The 18,455-nt window shown below is 41.0% G+C and overlaps 1 protein-coding gene across 1 annotated transcript in view; it reads right to left on the bottom strand.

Moving 5' to 3' along the window:
• The window catches only part of KCNH5 (potassium voltage-gated channel subfamily H member 5), a 246,221-nt gene that overhangs the window by 66,497 nt on the left and 161,269 nt on the right, over positions 1–18,455 (bottom strand). Inside the window, exon 9 of the mRNA XM_042459356.1 lies at positions 3,444–3,696. Coding sequence (XP_042315290.1) covers positions 3,444–3,696 — 253 coding nt within the window. The remainder of the gene's footprint in view (positions 1–3,443; positions 3,697–18,455) is intronic.

Below are 18,455 nucleotides of genomic sequence, written 5' to 3'. Positions count from 1 at the left end.
ATTACAAAGCATCGGTTTGCAACCTTGGCTTGTTATCAGAGGCTTGTACACTGTCATTAGCTCAAGTGGCTGAAATCATTTATGTACCATATTGGGGTGGAACACATCCCTGGCAATAATTTTGGATAAGAGACCTGAAATAAACAAAGTTTTTCACATGAACTTCTGAAAGCAATGTTTCATAATTTCTCAGCACACAATTCTAGTCTCAAGGGTAACTATTAAGGGGAACCTGCCAAGACCCACATCCCAGCAGAGACCAGAGTAAAGCCTTTCAGGGTCCCTGATGTTGACTTCTGCTTCCACTATGTCTTCCAAAAATGAAAAGAGCAAGGTGAAAGAGGAAAACCTCCTCTTACCTTGCTCTTTTTCCCCCATCAGTTTTATGGACTGATTTAGAATAACAGAATCTTAGACTTGGAAGGGGCAGAAAGGTTCTTCTAGCTCAACTCCCTGCCATCTAGAAATAAACAGCTACAGCATCCCTGAAAGATGTCAGCCTCTGTTTAAAGACTTCCAAACAGAATGAGTCCAAGATGAGTCCATCACCACTCCCATCACGCCAAAGTGAGTCTATTCCACTGTCAAACAGTTCTTACTATACAGTTCTTTCTAATGTTTAAGTGGAATCTCTTTTCTTGTAACTTGAATCTGTTGGTTTGTGTTCTAGTCTCTGGGTTAGCAAAATGCATGCTGGCTCCATCTTTTGGATGACATACCTTCCGATATTTATCATCATCATCATCATCATCATCATCATCATCATCATCATCATCATTATACTTTATTTATATAGTGCTGTAGATATTTAAAGAGGACAGTCATGACATCTCTCAGTCTTTTGTTTGCCAAGCTAAACATAACCAACCACGCATTGGCACCCGTGCCCTGTCCTCCTCAGGTCTGGCATCATTACTGCTGCTGCCTTACTGGCCACAAAAGCTGCTCCCTGACAGAAGACCCTATCTAGGTCTGGTGAAGTCAGAACAGGGTGCCCATCCATGTAATCAATGAGGAGGGTGTAGAGTGACCGCTCCTGATTGATCACATGCCTGGGCAGCACTTTCTGACACCAGCCAAATGGTGTGTCAAAAGCAGGGATCTGCCAGGGGTATTTGCCCCAGAATGTGGCAGTGGAGGACCCAGAGCCCTGAGGAGGAAGACTTTTTCTCTTCCACACCAGTGGCTGGGCTCTGCTGGGGAGCAGGTAGGAGGCGACATTGGTCCTTTAAGGAAGGCAATACTTGCCATCCATACAAATCCTGCCCAATCGCTGCTCTCCATACTAAGGAAACTCCAGGTTTTCCTGGGAATGTCAGGAGACAACCTGGTAAGTCAGGAGTAGCCTGTGAGGGTTTTAAAAGCAGATTAAGGGCCATAAAGGGTGGATTAGTTGTGAATCAGGCCATACATCAAGTAAAGATGTCATAGCAGATACAGGTGGAGTTGGTGGGGGGGCAGTATGGTGTAATGGTCTGAGCATTGGACTAAGACACTGGGAAATAAGGGTTCAAATCAGCCATGGAAACATGCCAAAAGAACCCTATGATAGGTTCACCTTAGGCTCACCATAAATCAGAAATGACTTGAAGGCACACAACAACAACAAAGACAAGCCCGAAGATGGAGGTATCAAACTAGTAGCTATGTTGGCTGGGAGATTCTGAGAGCTATAGTTCAAAAAATACTATTTCTAAGCTCTGGCTAGGCTGAATCCCTCCCATCTGCCCTCCTCCTCTCTCACACATCCACACAGAAACATATGTGCCCCACAGAAAGTGATAGTGAATGTCTGATGACTTTGGGGGAATTGTGAAATACTGTAAGAATGGGCTTCTCACCATCTTATACCACAAGTCTTAAAAGGTGTCAAATAAACCTTTCTACTTGAAACAGCAGTTTTCATTCCAAATGGGTAACAGGATATAACCATGCGAAAATATCATTTTCATGGGGGAAATGGCCCCTGTACTCACTTAAGCGTCCCACTCAGGGAAGCCATTTTTCTGAGCCAGATAATATGAGGGACACTGTGTGTGAGAACAGTGCCCAAGGGAGAAAGTTGTTGAATTACATAACACTTCATTACCGCAGCATTAAGCGATGTGTTACAATTGCTAAGGATACTACATTTCAAGCTAAATTAAAGCCAATAGAGGGAGGAAAACGACACCTATTTCATTAATTTTTTTCTCAGCTGGTTTTTCATGTCATGGGCATGCAATATTCATGAGACTAGAAATTTATGTTAAATTCCTAGCACATAGCTTCCACTTTTTAAGTCACCCTGTTGACCCTGTGCCTGTTATTTTTGGAACTCTGAATAATCAAACGCACATCATTAATCTGCTTTCATAAACTTTGTAAGGCCACAAAGGACTTATTTGCTTAGATGGCATTCAAAAATGATTAGGCCAATTCAGGGATGACAGGCTGATCATACTGCCAAATTACATCAGATTGCAAAACATAATTTTTATATTCTAAGATAGTATATAGTGGTGTAGTGGTATATCTTAAAGTGTGAGAGCTCATCATATCAGCTCCAAAGGTCATGTCTTCCAAAAGAGTCCAAAAATAAAGGTGGCTATTTTCATTCCTATCAACAGACCAATTGTCAGCTACATCAGGAGTAGGTCCTTTGTAAACTGAATGTGTCTGAAAATCTCATTCCATGCCAAAGTGGATAGACCACAACAATAAGGATAGACCACAACAACAGCATGTGTCTTAGCATGCAGAATTTCCTCTACAGAAGTGTTTGGACATTTTTGTCCAAAGAACGTCCACTCTCAGTTCAAGGTTGTGGAAGCAGAGTTGCACATGTGCTTCCATTGCATAGATATTGTGCATAGATGAACACAGCATTGCACTTGGATGTGCATGTATGCTTGGCTGTGGATTTGGTTCCACCTCTGTGCTTTGGTTCCATTGTTTGCTATATTGCCATAACACAAACGGTGTGCAGCACAATTATTGGGTAATTTTACATCCAAACAAGACAGAGGTGCTGCTCATGGTCAGTCGAAACACAGATCAGGAGCATAAGGATTCACTTAAAGTGGTATCAAACTGCTTTATTTCTGCAGTACAGACAAGGCCACAGACAGTTCACAAAAAAAACTAAACTTTCTTTTTTCCTGTGCAAAAAATAATGTGCATAAACCAGCATTTACTGCGCAGAAATGCTGTTTTGTGCTGTGGAGAAGATGCATGCATTTTTCACTCAGAGTAAGTTCCAAACCTGCAAAGATTCTTCTCCACCTGCAATTTTCTGGCTAGGTTTTTCTGATACCCGAGAAATCTTTTTTGGACCATTTCTGAAAATATGTTAAAGTATTCTTTCCATCCCTACTTGGACAGCATTAAGATTAATCAGTTTTCGCAGGTACAGTTGATGTAGTGGAAGCAGATGGTGACATGTTAAAAGAATCTCAACTTACCTAATATAGCCACCACTTCATCATCCTGTATGACTTCTAGGGATCCTGAGACGACAAAGCAGAGGGCATCAACACTTTCACCGGCGTGGTAGATGAGGTCTCCAGGAGCGCAGTGAATCGTCTGGAACTCAACGGCGAGGGCTCTCAGGCAGCCATCACTAGCTAGCCGAAAAGCCGGATGTTCATTAAAGACTTTCCGGTTGAGATGTACACAAATATCTGCTCTCATGTCTTTGGGACAAATTGAAAGGACCTGAAGAAAGAAGGAAAATTTACTGTGAGGGCAACAGGAATAGTCAATATTTGGAGACCAAGAGAAGACTAAGGCTACTGCCACAATGCAGAATTAATGCAGCTTGACACCACTTTGACACCATGGCTCCATCCTGTGGAATCCTGGGATTTGTAGTTTTGGGAGATAGATAGCCTGCTCTGTCAGAGAGCTCTGGCACCCCAACAAACTACAAATTCCAGAATTCCATAGTGTTGAGCCATGGCTGATAAAGCAGTCTGCCATGTCAATGCAGCCAAAGATGATTAGGAATGGGGAAAGTGCATTCCCTCGGCCCCATTTTTGAGGATGCTGAAGCCCATTAGATCGCTTCCTCAGGCTTCCCAAATGTAAACACCTCTCCCCACTTTTTTAAAAAGGCACATTTTCCAAATAATTTTGCACACAACTAGGCAGAAAACTGTGGAGATGTGTAAAAGCATCCCTGCAGAACCCCACACACTTCACAGTACCATCGCTACCTCCCAAAAATCTTGGCAGTCATCACAATCTCTCTCAAAATGGTTGCAGGCAGTTTTGTATCACTTCCAGACTCCAGTTGCCATTTTGAGAGAGATGGCAGACAAAAATGGAGGTATTGGACCTTTCTAGGAGACTGTGCAGGCCCTGAGAGGAGCTTCAATGGGGAATGCCCTCCCTCTGGCTCCAGTGCAGTTGTATGTGTGTGTTTGTATTGTGTGCTTTCAAGCTGTTCTGACCTATGCCAATCCTAAGACAAAACCTATCATGGGGTTTCCTTGGCAAGATTTATTCAGAGGAGATTTGTCATTGCCTTCCCCTAAGGCTGAGAGCATGTGACTTGCCAAAGGTCACCCAGAGGGGCTGAGCTGGGAATCAAACCTGATCTTCAGAGTTATAGTCCAAGACTCAAACTGCTATACCAGCTCTCATTTATATGATACTTCTTTACAGTGTCCAGAGAAATTATTTCAGCTATAGTTGTCGTTGTCGTTGCCAACCCCATGTTACAAATACTATATGGGGAACTGAGGCTGGGAAGGTGTACTTTGCTTTATGCTGAAATATATTTGACCCAAGGCTTCTTGACTCTTTGCTCAAACATCTGCCAAAAGGCTACACTAGTTCTTATTGTTCATAATTAACAGAAATCATATCTCTACTTCAGTCTTATCTTGACTTTCTTTCCTAAAGAACCAGGAGAAAAGTATGTTGGTGACATTTCTGAGAATTGTATGAAAGACTCCTAGGCCCCATCGCATCATTAGAATTTCATGAGGAGACTAAGGGTGCATCTGCATTGTAGAAATAATGCAGTTTGACACCATGTTAAGTGCTGTAGCTTCATCCTACGGAATCCTGGGATCTGTACTTTAAAAAGGTCTTTAGCCTTCTCTGCCAATGAGTGATGGTGCCTCGCAAAACTACAGATCCCAGGATTATGTAGGATGGAGCCACGGTAATTAAGATGGTGTCAAATTGCCTTTTCCCTACAGTGTAGATACACCCCTTATGACCATTAAAGCAGGTGGAGACATACCCTAGGACCATAACCAGATATATTGACAATACCATGTCTCTAAATCATTGTATCCCAAAGGATTTTTTGTCTTTTTGAAAGGAAACTGGTAGTACACTGAACTCTACAGTTTATTGAATGGCTCAGCGCCAGGCAGGCTCTGGCTTGGAACCCCAATGTTCCACCTTGAACAAGCAATTAAACTGACTTTATACAGAATTCTTATAAAAACATGCACCACTTGAGCAATAGAAGGCTATAATATACAGACTCATCAATGAGGAGCATGCACTATTTACAAACTATTCTGCCTTTGTATCTTCTTCTGGTGTTCTAGCTGATATCATATCAGCAGAATATGCCAAGATGCTATGGAACATGGCTTAGAAGGTTTGATACATATTTAATGTAACTTGAAATCACTAATTATAATTGTAACCATTTCTATTTCTAAGCAAATGTGTTGTTCAACATGGCTCTATCTCATATAGGCTGATATGGTTACTTTCTAACTTTTCCTCTGTAGGGGAACAAAGGAATGTGATGAGCATAGAGGGCTATGTTGACAAATGTTGAACCCTTTCTGTGTCCAAGGATTACCGTTCTTGTCCTCATCCCCATATTCAGTATATCCTTCCAAGTAAGTGCATTTAGTATATAACAGTTAAATACCCTTTAACTGTCAAGAGTTAATCCTACAAAATCCTGAGATTTGTAGTGTGGTACTCAGAACTCTTTGCTAGAAAGCTTAAGTACTGTGGTTCATTTCCACCAAACTACAAATCCTAGGATTCCACAGCATGGAGCCATGGCAACCGATGTGGTACCAGACTGCTATAACATTGTAGCATAAAGAAACTCACTCTTGTGATCCCGTAGAAGGTCTTGAAGCCCAAATCATATCCTTCTATAGCTCACTTTTTCTGTAGCCAAACCTATTTATTAGCTTTGTTTTGGAGTCTCACAGTGGGATCCTAGCTATGCTTATTCAGAAGCAAGTCCTGTTGAGTTCAGTACAGCTTCCTTCCAAGTAAGCGCATTGAGGATTATATTATAAAACAACCTGAATAGCTACTGCAGTCTTTTTCATGGTGACATTAAAAAAAAAAAAACTTGAGAGAGTAGCAGAAAGAAAGAGAGACAGAGAGAGGGAGAATTCCAAGGTACTCGGATATCTAAGTAATGCTATCATTTCAAATGGCGTTCTTTTTTGTAGACACAATGGTGGCACTTTCATCGTGCTCTCTGGCAGTTTCAGAAGGCGAGACCTCTGCTGTGTAGGACAAAAAGCCAACTCAACCCATCAGGAAGAAGTCAGTAATTAGCTGAAGTTATGAGCCAAAAGCTTCTATGCACACAGCCAGTCTCAAGCTGTCACCAGATGAATATAAGCAGAGGGAGCCAGCCCTCCTAAAGGAGAAAGGAACAAAGCCCTTCTCCATGGGATCCATGCTTCATTTTATTTTTCATTTTGAAAATGAATTTTGCTTCTCAAACTAGGGGGAAAACATTCCACACAAGGCAGCATGTGTTTCAGTTAAACAAAAGCAAAGGTGCTGAACCTGCAGTCCTCCTCCTATGTATGGTGTAATCCAAAGAGTCTTAAAAATAAAGTCTTTCTTTAAGGGTCTTGAATTGCAGTTAGCAGAAATTGTTCTTGCTGTAGTTGTTGTATGGCTTCAAGTCATTTTTAATTTATGGTGACTCCAAGGCGAACCTGTCACAGAGTTTTCTTGGCAAGATTTATCCAGCAGTGCTGGGTGCTGCTTTTGCATCTTACCTGCCATGATTTTGTTGTTGCTGTTGTTGTGTGCCTTCAAGTTGTTTTTAATTTATGGCAACCCTAAGGCAAACCTGTCACAAGGGTTTCTTGGCAAGTTTCGTCAGAAGGGGCTTTCCTCTGAGGCTGAGAGTGTGTGACTTGCCCAAGGTCACCCAGTGGGTTTCCATGACTGAGCAGGGATTTGAACCCTGGTCTCCCAGAGTCTTAGTCCAACACTCAAACACTACACCACCTTGGCTCTCCTTAAAATTTTACTTATCCAGTTTAGTATTTTTTTCCTCTAGAAATTATTTTCGGGGCAGGTAAGCCACCTATGTTGCCAGTCTCCTCTTTTACCATCATAGCTTTGACAGATAATGATCAAACACCAGTCTCTGGGGTTCTGACCCCAGTCTCCCAAATAAACCTGGAACTTTGGACAGCTCCTTTGAAGTTGGGACTAAAGTCCAAAGCTGTCCTGCTGACTTAGAAGCCACTAGTCATCATTGAAGGAAAGACCTCTGTGAATGCGATCAAGTCTGCTTTTTCTGAGTGAGACTTCCAGAATCTGGGGATCTATGTATGTGAAAGCTTTTTAGAATGGCCAAAGGAAAACAGTTTTCTCTCTGGGAGAAATTCTATCTGGCACTCTTTTTGTTGATGCTGTTGTTGATGCTCTCCTTCTTACATGCTACCCGTGCCAACTGTGGGATTTATGTCTCCAATTTATTACATGATAGTCCTTTCGACTGCACCATTAACTGGCCATTAAAAGCTGCTTCCTTCTCATAATCTAGAACTGGGAGCATAAGAGCTGGAGTCAGCAGCCTGCTGGTTTTCTGTGGTTTGGATGAAACAAGATTCCACTGGGCAAAAACAATGATCATGTAGCATTATCTTTCTTTCAATTATTTAGTAGAAGGCTAATAAACCTGGGGCATGGGAAGCAGAGAATATTTATACAGCAGCTGGCCAGCTATATATGGCTCTTCCATCATCATGCATCATGGCAAAACAACTGTGGAGAGAAGCAGAATAGCTGAAGGGATGTCTTTCTTTGGATCTGTCATTGATATGTTGTTGGATAGATGTTTGAAAACAATGTTGCTGTGTGCCTTCAAGTCATTTCTGACTTATAGTGCCTTACGGTGAACCTCTGATTAGATTTGCTTGGCGAGATTTATTCAGAGGAGATTTGCCATTCCCTTCCTGTGATGATGAGAGAGTGGGATTTGCCCAGAGTCATCCAGTCAGTTTCCATAGCTGAGAGGGGATTCAAATCCTGGTCTTCAGGAATCCTAGTTCAACATTCAAACTGCTACACCATGCTGGTCCTTGGGGTGCATCTACACTGCAGAATTAATGCAGTTCAACACCACTTTAACTGCCATGGCTCAATGTTAAGGAATTCTGTAATTTTGTGAGATATTTTGCCTTCTCTTTCAGAAAGCTCTGGTGCCACAATAAACTACAAATCCCAGAATTCCATAGGATGAAGCCATTATACTTTAAGCAGTATCAAACTGCATTACATTTGCAATGGGGCAGCAGCCTGAGTTTGAAAACAACAGTAGTATCAATTTACATGATCCACACTGTTAAAAGATATCAAATATTAGGCTAGGCAATGCACAGCTTGCAGCCCAATTGCACCCACCCATGCACACACACTCCATTTATGCCAATGAAGTTAGGTGGCATGCCAAAATGCCCTCCCAAATATTTTCTGCTTGAATTGTAGGGGCATTCCCAGTTTGCTGCCCCAGTTAATGGTATAGTGTGAAGGTAAGGCACATAGTGGTTCCTGATGGAAAGAGGAATGCCTGCCCAAACTAGAAGTTTTTAGGATGCAGGAGGCTGATGGTCAATGCTGCTTTGGAGAAATACAGCCATTTGATACTACCTGTAATACCTCCCAGTACATACAGCAATATACACATGAGTACAAAGGTCTATAAATTAAAAGAGAAAATATTTTTCACACATATACACACACAAAGAAGCTTCAGGACATACAGTATGTGGCACAAAGGATGGAGGATGGAAGTAGAATTTGAAATTTACCAAAGAACCATGGAGGGGATATTAGAATGGTGGATACTTAGGATGGCACTGCATTTACAACTCTGCTTTTGCAAATTAAAACACAATATTTCAAGCTGGACAACACTGTTCAACCACTTCTGTTGGGGAATGTAGCGTGTCAATGGGATTCCAGCTGTGGAATGTCTAGGCTCCTGCTACACTGCAGAATTAATGCAGTTTGACACCACTTTAATGGTCATGGCTCCATCCTATGGAATTCTGACATTTGTAGTTTGTTGTGGCACCAAAGCTCTCTGACCGAGAAGGCTAAATACCTCACAAAACTATGAGACCCAGATGAAGCCATGACAGTTAAAGCAGAACTGCATTATTTCTGCAGTCCTGGTGCAATGTTTCCAAATTTGCATTTTAACATATACTTATGTAGATGCATTTTTAATGCAAATTTTCATTTCCCCTAGGATCTCGGTTTCCTCCTTCCTGGCCATACAGAAGTGGCCAGTCTAACATAACATATTGAGACAATAAATATAACTTGGGCACCTGAAGAAAAAGACAATAAGAAAACTGGGAAAAATCCACAGTGAAAACGATATTGTTTTGCTCCTACTTCTGCTTTGCTCATGAGACTCAAGAAAGAAAGCTTCCAATTCCCCAAGGAGCTGCCTCTGATATTGTTTTCCCTTTCCTCCAGCATTTTCTCAGCACAGGCAGGGTGTTTAAGATAAGCTTCAAGAATGACTGAAAAGGACTCTGTAGGGAACAGGGTTGATAAAAAGGTGGCAAACAGAGTTGAAGGAACCAACACAAAGATTCACTTCACCACCCCCATTCCCATTTAGGGTTATCTACAACTGACAAGTGTCTGCTAAAAGGATTTCAACTATCCAAAATAGCATTTTTTTTCCATCGAGCAAGCCTTCTGGGTGGCTTAGCAAGTGCTATGAAATCGATTAAGACTGGTTAAGACTGGCACCCATAGCTACACAATTAATGCCAAGCAGCTCTTTGGAATACTTTCATCTCGGGGATTCACTCAAATGCTATAAAATTAACCACACGAAAAGCAACAGTTTCAATCCCTCCCCATTTTGTAGCCTGGGTGGATCCGCCACACAGACCACCAAGACAGTGTACGCTGAAGAAGAGAGCTTGGAAAGGTTGCTTTAGAACAGGAGCTCTCCATTTTGGGTCCCTCCAGATGTTTTGGACTTCAGCTCCCACAATCCATCATCATTGGCCAGGCTGGGAGCTCAAGGACAAAACAGCTGCTCATAGAAGCTAGCACACTAGATTTAGGACTACATAGAAAGACAAACACATTGCTGTTACTCTTTGCTTGCTATTCTTAAAGTAACCGGTTACATTAGCTCTTTGGCTGCCTCTGCACTGTAGAAATAACGTAGTTTGACACCACTTTAACTGCCATAGCTCCATCCTATGGAATTCTGGGATTTAGTGTTTTGTGAGTCAGAGAGCTCTGATGCCACAACAAACTGCAAATCCCAGAATTCAATAGCATTGAGCCATGGTTGTTAAAATGGTGTCAAACTGCTTTATTTCTGCAGTGCAGATGTAACCTTAATTACATGTTACTAATGTGTTACTTTTTAATTAAAAAATCAAAACTAAAAAAATTATGCCAATTCTTTCAGAAGTAACATTTTAAAGCAGAGGTGGGCAACTGCAGAGGTGGTAAGGAACAATTTTCACCCCATCTCACCTCTGCAAACCTGATATAAATGAATCGGGTGTCATGTCATTTCTAGTTTTGGAGGATTTTCTGCAAACTTTTGTATTTATTTATTTACTTATTTATTTGCTTTTGTGGTCCTGTGGTGGACTTGGGGTGGGGAAAAGCCACTAAACCCTATAGCAGTTTTGAATCAATTTGAGAGGGCTGTTTGGAAAATAGCCTGAAAAGTTTTTTTTTGGGGGGGGGGTGGCTGGGGCTCTTTGGGGTTCCCAGAAAGTTTCAAGGACCACACTTTGTAGTCCCAAAGGGTGAGCCTGGTCTATGGGCTGCATTTTGGGCATCCCCATTGTAAAGTAACAAACAAGCCATTAATCATTCTTCAAGAAATTGTGACATTCAATGTTGTTGACATTAAAACAATTCAATCTGATGCCGTTGGCCCCAGTCCTATGAAAAACAAGGAGTAATGATGTCACTTTTAATGAGTTATTTTCAAGCTCTCACAAAACGTTTAGTTCTTTGTAAACTGGTTGACAGACTTTGTATGTAGGGCGAATTCTCTGAATATCAGAGGAATTCAGGCAAGAAACTTGCCAACATTACCTCCTTCCTTTACAATGTTTGCATTTACAAAGAGGAACATTTTTGGTAAGAAATATCATGTGTTCCTCCTGTTCTCCAGCTAGTGTGTTTATTATTTGCCATGGACACTCTTTAGATCTCCTTGTTTGGCCTCAGCAGCAAAAGGGCTACTTGCTCACTTCCACATATATGCCTAGTAATGTAGTGGAACCAGGGCTCAGAGGCTTTACACAACAGGACTTTTTGATTGAGGACAAATCTGCCAGCCTCTCAGGATTCTCCATTTCCTCTGAATTTAGCTGAAATGTCATAGTACCTGGAAGAGGGGGAGGCATTTATCCAGAACTGAGATATATATTTTCATAAATTACACACACAAATTATCATAGGACTCTTTCACTCTATACAAGTATAGCGCCATAATTCCAGTTTAACTGCCTTGGTTCCATTCCCATAGGATGTTGCCAGGGCAGGTAAAATGGAATTATGTTGCTATAATTGTGTGGTGTAAAAGGGCCTCTGGTTTGGCTTGGGACGTTATCGTAGATGCCATGTAGAAGATGAAGTTCACCTCTTTTCTGCTGCTCCAAAGACCATTGAATACTAATGCATTCAAATTACAGGAAAAGAGATTCTTCCTAAACATTAGTAAGAACTTCTTTTTTTACTGTGAGAGCTGTTTGATGGTGGAATATGCTGCCTTGGAGGGTAGTGGCTTCTCCACGTTTGAGTGTCACCCCAAGGTCTAGCTCTCTACATTTCTCCTTTTTCAATATCACGTTGATATCAAAACAGACGTTTTAGGCATGTTTAGCCGAGAAGGCACCCCCAGTGCAGTAAACTAGCCATGCCATATAAAGCCATCCATGGCCATGTAAGGAGATCCTACTGGCTCAGTGCAGGGGAACTCAAGAACACATGTCTAGGATAGATTAATCAAGATTGGAATCTTCATCATCCCTACATTGATAGGAGTGATGTTGAGTAATAGACTTGGTGTTTGCAAAAGAACAAAAGTCCAAGCATACCTTCCTCTAAAAGAGATAGTCTGTTGTCTAGAGAGATTTGCATTGATTATCCAGTAACTTACAAGTTCTCTGCTGATTCTTTTCTCCTGGAAACTTCATTTTAATCCCAGAATCTGCCCCAGGATACATTCTGCCCAGTAAATATGCCTGCCAATGCACCATCAATTTGGCCATGTTGGAGATTCAGACAGACACCCTGTTCATCTCTTGCCTGACTCCTCAGCATAAGCTGGCCAACCCAGTGTTCCAACGCACCTGTTGAGCCATTTCTCACTGCATTCCACATCTGGAACTGGTACAATATTACCCTCTGAAACCCTTTTAAGTTGCTATCTGCTACCACCTTTATATCATTAGTTCTTGCATATCTGCTTGAATGGAAGTCTTGTGTGATTGTTGATAACTTGTAATTACAAAATAAAATGTGTCAAGCCTGTACTTGGGAGTTCTGTTTCTCAGAACCATTATACACAGGCTTGATCCCTGTTTTGAGTTGCCCGAGCCCTCTCAGCTGCTGTAGTTCCTCTATTCCTCTATTAAATACTTATTGTAGGTGCCCTCTTGGGACTCTGATATTTTGGGTAACAAGAGGTTGGATGGACATCTTTTATAGGTTTTAGTTATGTATTCCTACACGGCTTACGTTGTGACTAGATAGCCCTTGTTGTCCCTTTCAGCTCTAGAGACTTTATCACACATGGATTTTAAACTGTGATTAGAGCCAGAGAAAAGAGGCTTTGGCAATACCTATCATACAACAACACCTCCAAACCACAGCTGCTGTGTTTGCAAAGTATGGTTAGGGCATCCCTTTTCATTGATGGGGGAAACCCATCAATGAGCTCACAAGTGTGCAAGTCCCCAGGTGCAAAACTTTGCTGCCAAGGAAGTTGTGATATTGACCATGGGGTCATATGGTAGCAGTGTCTTCTCCTTTCCCCCTGTTCCCCCTCCCCATCACTATTCCCAAGCAGTCTGATTGCCTTTATTTATTTGTTTGTTTGTTTTCTATTTCCTTTCTTTATGTCTTTTTAAAAACTTAAATTGTAGTAGCAGAGCTCTGGAACTGCAGGAAATAGTGTAAATAAAAATGAATATTTAAAAAGAAACTTGAAATGCATGCTGGAGGCAGGGAGGCTGGGTTAGGAGAGAGTCAGGACTAGACTGTGATGACAGAAGCAGCTCCAGTCATTTCAGGGCTGCTTCTGCCATGTCACTTTCTTCCTGACATGTGAAGGAAGATGTGAGTAGACATACAATAATGGCTGCTCACAAACAAGTACAATTCTGTGTTCCTTAACAAGTCTGACTGCAACGGGAACAGAACTCATGCAGTAATGTCCTAAGATTCTATGATTCTACCGTTCAGTTATGACCCATTCCTCATAAGCCTCCACCTCTGCTCATGTTGACAGGGGGATTTGGGGAGTTGTGGTTAAAAAGTTACTTCTTCAAGTTTTGCCTCTTTTCCCCTGTAATTTCCACTAACTGGGTCTGGCAGCTATTTGCAAATTACTAAACAAATTACTGAATACTTTATTTTTGCAAGCATTGACAAAAGGCATGGTAATTAATCTAGCTTTCCCAGGATCATTTTATTCCTTTATTCTCTCTCTCTATTTCTCTCTCTCCCTCTCCCTATTTCTCTCTTTTCATTTTAAACGCTTGCCTGGGTAACGAGTACAAAAGATATTTTTTAAGAAAAAAAACTTACACGCAGAAAGAGAAAATGTGCCACTATCCCATAACTATGAATGCCACAATAATTTATGTAGTTTGTTGAACAAGCTGAGAGTCCCTGGTCAGCAAGCAGGATCTAATTGGTTTTCTGATCAGAAAAACTGTGAGATTAAGCCGGTGCCCAGAGAAAGAAGGAACACGAATAGTAACAGTGTTCATCACTAAAATCCTCCTTACCATAAATGTACATATCGAGATGGCTCCTGCAGTGAATGTGTTATGGATTTTTAAAACATCCTCATGTTCGGCACACATAAAAACATGAATAGGGAATATGGTGGCAGTTGGGAGGTTGTGGGACTGCAATTCCTATCATCCCTCCTCTATGCCTGTTAGTACGTGATCATCTCTCTCTTTATTGATTGAACGTAACTGGTTTTTTTTTTAATTATTTTATTAATCTGTTTTACCAAATCTATTTCTATTGTACTAGCAATGTATTATTTTAATTTTGTGGACAGATTTGTATCTCCCCACTTTTAAACTTAGAATAGTTTCTTATATGTGTCTTATTTTACTTTTTATGCATTTTTTTAACCATTGATCTGCTGGTCTTTGACCATAATAAAGTTTATCTATCCTCTCCTCATTGGTTGATGAGAGATGTAGTCCAACAAGGTCCAGAGGGGTAGGCAATCCCCATCCCTGTTTCAAAATGATCTTTAGGATTGGAGAAAAAGCCACAGTTTGTTTGGGAAAAGCAAAAATGCCTGTTGCAATACCAAAGGGAACCGGAGATCAAGGGCTATCTAAGACAACTCACTTTTTGGTTCACTTTTACATCATCACCTGCCTTGAGATATGGGCTGGCTGATGTATATTCCCAGTTTCAGGCCATGAAGCCTAGTTATTAATAGTGAAAAGTATAACAGAAGTAATTGCATGCTGGTTAATAGATGGTGCCTCTGCAGGTTTAAAAGAGTCAGTTCTATTTAGAAAGCAATTGTGAACTGTTGCTCCCTGGACATGACAGCAAGTAAACTACTAAAAAATGATAACAAAACGTGGTCAGTTTTATGGGGGGAAAATATGAGAATCCAACCAGGAATAATCTCTCATCATAAGGATGCTTAATCATGCTTGATGGCAGAGATCCAAACAGATAGTTGGTGGTCCTTAATTCTGGGTTCTCTTTAGTTGTAATGATTTGTCTGGATAACATTGGATGATAATAAAAGTCCACTAAAATTGCTGGCTGACTAACGGTTTGGGAGGTGCAGTGCAACCACAATATGAAAGTCACCTTAAACCAAATAAAATAGTGGTTTGTGTGTTTGACTACCACTCTGGAAATCAGTGTTCGATTTCCTGCTTGGTCATGAAACCCACTAGATGACCTTGGGCAAGTCATGTACTCTCAACCTCATGGGAAAGCATTGGCAAAGCTTTTTGGAACAAATCATGCCAAGAAAACCCCATGATAGGTTAGCCTTAGGGTCACCATAAGATGGAAATGTATTTCTGCAGATGCAGTCTTACCCAGGGATGTAATGGGATCGGGGGGGGGGGGGTGAAAGCATTGCCCTCCCAAATAGAAATGTTGACCCTCCACGTGAAATTTTTACTTCATTTTAGCATCGCAGAGAGTGAAACACTGAAAATCCTTTATACTTGTGCTTATACTGTGTTTGCATCCCCTTGGGAACTTTGCTTTGGATACCTAAACTCTATTTCTAAATGCTTCTAAAGGTTCAAATTACTGCAATGCTAAAACGTAGGGAAATGAAGGAAAATTTCATGGTGGAGGGGGGCTGAATCCTTATTTGGAAACAACCCTCATTTGGCCATCCCCAGCTACAACCCTGTATTTTTGTTGCTGAGTGCCTTGAAGTTATTTCTGACTTATGTCAACCCTATCATATGGTTTTCTTGGCAAGATTTGTTCAGATACAGTTTTTACATTGCTTTCATGTTTATTGCTATTACCTTTTATTATCCCCTCTGTTGTAAGCCGCCCGGATTCCCAGTGATTGGGCGGCATATAAAGAAATCCTATTATCACCATCATCATCATCATCATCATCATCATCATCATCATCATCATCATCATCATTCCTCTTAGGCGGAGAGATTGTGACTTGCCCAAGGGTTTTCATAGCCATATGGGAATTTGGATCCTGGCTTCCAAAAGTCCGAGCCCAAAAATCAAATACACTAGACTGGCTCTAATATATATGTTGAAAGATATTGGTACAAATATAAATATGTTTGTTTGTTTGTCTGATGGATTTATATCTCAGCTTTCTCTCAAAATGGGATTCAAGACAGCTATGTTCATTATGAAATGCCTACCATAAGATAATGTGCTTAGATACTGTAAATCTCTATAAGAACAGGACTGAAATGTCTATGTAATGTAATAATCCTCCTTAAGGGGAACAGAAATGTATACCTGATTTGTTTGATTAAATAAATAGCAAGAAAATTATGTAGCTGCCCGATTATTCCCATGATAAAATTTCCCAAAATACCAAAACATAACAGTTTTAAGGGGAGTGCTGATGCCAAACTCCTCACTAAACAATATTGCTCTTTAGAAACTTGGAAGCTCAGGAGACCATAACAGTAAACAAGAAGGAACTCTAGCTAGAGACAGGTTGGTAAACAAATGGCAAAGAACCTTCAGTCACACCATAAAGGGGTTAATGGAATCACACCTGTTTCCAGTACAGAGAGATAGAAATAGAGACAGAGACAGAGACTGGGGGGATACCATCTAGGGTCCAGGATTCTGGCCTTAGCCCTGAGATCTTGAAGAACTACACCTACCCCATATCTTTACTTTTTGTCCTCTGGACATGGGCAACAACTATGATAAAAGAAGACCATATTCACCCATGTATGTGTCTGTGGCCATAAGAACTAGAAGACCTCCAGTGTGACATAGCTGTATTAATCTAGAAAGTCAATGTGCAAAGGGATCTTGAAAGAAGCTTTTGTAGCATGAGCTTTCATAGACTTGAGCCTACTTCCTCAGATGCATAGGGTGGTGTAGAGAGTCCAAAGACAGACATATATAAGCCAGTTGTGTATGAGAATGACAATTGAAATTCAAAACCGCGTAGGTATGGAACTGAGGTGGCAAGTTCAGTTTTTAGCAATAGTCATTGGGGGGCAAAGGCCGGTTCTTTGTTAAGGAAGGTATGGCAACTAGCTTCTATTGAAAAGGTAACTAATATATTTCAAATAGCTAAAGGGAAGAATGAAAAATATAATTTTATTGAGATATGGAATTGTTTTATTGAATATACGGGGGTGGGAGGATATAATGGTGGTCTTCCAGAGGTATTGAAGCCTTTTCAGCTGCCTGTATAAGGAAACACATTTGACATCTTTTATTTTGGTATTATGGCTGCATAGCTTAATTGAAAAATAATCTTTGTACCACTGTTGTGGGAAGGGGTTGGATCAGGGATGATCTTATAATTTGTTGTTGTCAAGTCATTTCTAACTTATGACAAACCTATCATGGCGTTGTCTTGGCAAGATTTGTTCACAGGTTTCCATTGCCTCCCTTGAGGCACAGAGTATGTGATTTGACCAAGGTCACCCAGTGGGTTTCATGGCCAAGTGGGGAATCAGACCCTGGTCTCCAAAGTTGTAGCGCAAGCTTTCCTGGATGAGACTGATTATCTAAACCCATGTCAGTTTAGTTTTAGGCCTAGTAATGGGACAGAAACTGCTTTGATCGTTTTGCTGGACAGGGACGTAGCCAGGATTTTAGGAAGGGGGGGTCCAGACTAAGTGCCACCATTATAATGGGGCTTGGGCGCGGCGGTGCAGCAGCACACACCATTCATTTTTCTAATGGAAGGGGGGGTCCGGACCCCAAGAACCCCCCCCCCTTGGCTACGTCCCTGTGCTGGATGACCTATGCAGGGAACTGGATATGGATAGTGGGAGTATGTCTTTGTTGGTTCTACTGGACCTCTCAGCAGCTTTCGATACCATCGGCCATGGTATTGCCTCTCTGGGATGGGGCTTGGAGGGAATGTTCTTCAGTGGCCTTCTCAGTGGCTGCTCCCAAGCTTTGGAACTCCCTAGAGAGGCCAGGATGGCTCTATCCCTGCTATCCTTCCAGCAGCAGATAAAGGCATCCTTGTGCTGGAAGGCCTTTGCAAACTGATAAGGGCTGGGAATGTTGTGCTATTTATATTTTAAGGTGTGTATTTTAACATATTCTATTTTGATTCATAACTGTTATAACTTTTTAAATGGTTTATTTTTTTATTTTATATCTATACATTTTAGCGTTGTACTGTTTTAAAATTGAATTGTTTTAAATCTGCTGTTCACTGCCTTGAGTCCCTATACTGGGAGAAAGGTGGTATATAAGAAAATAATAATAATAATAATAATAATAATAATAATAATAATAATAATAATAAT

Source organism: Sceloporus undulatus, chromosome 1 (genome assembly GCF_019175285.1).
Source record: "Sceloporus undulatus isolate JIND9_A2432 ecotype Alabama chromosome 1, SceUnd_v1.1, whole genome shotgun sequence".
In the NCBI taxonomy this organism is placed as follows: domain Eukaryota; kingdom Metazoa; phylum Chordata; class Lepidosauria; order Squamata; family Phrynosomatidae; genus Sceloporus; species Sceloporus undulatus.
This window is presented reverse-complemented; position numbering and strand designations above follow the sequence as displayed.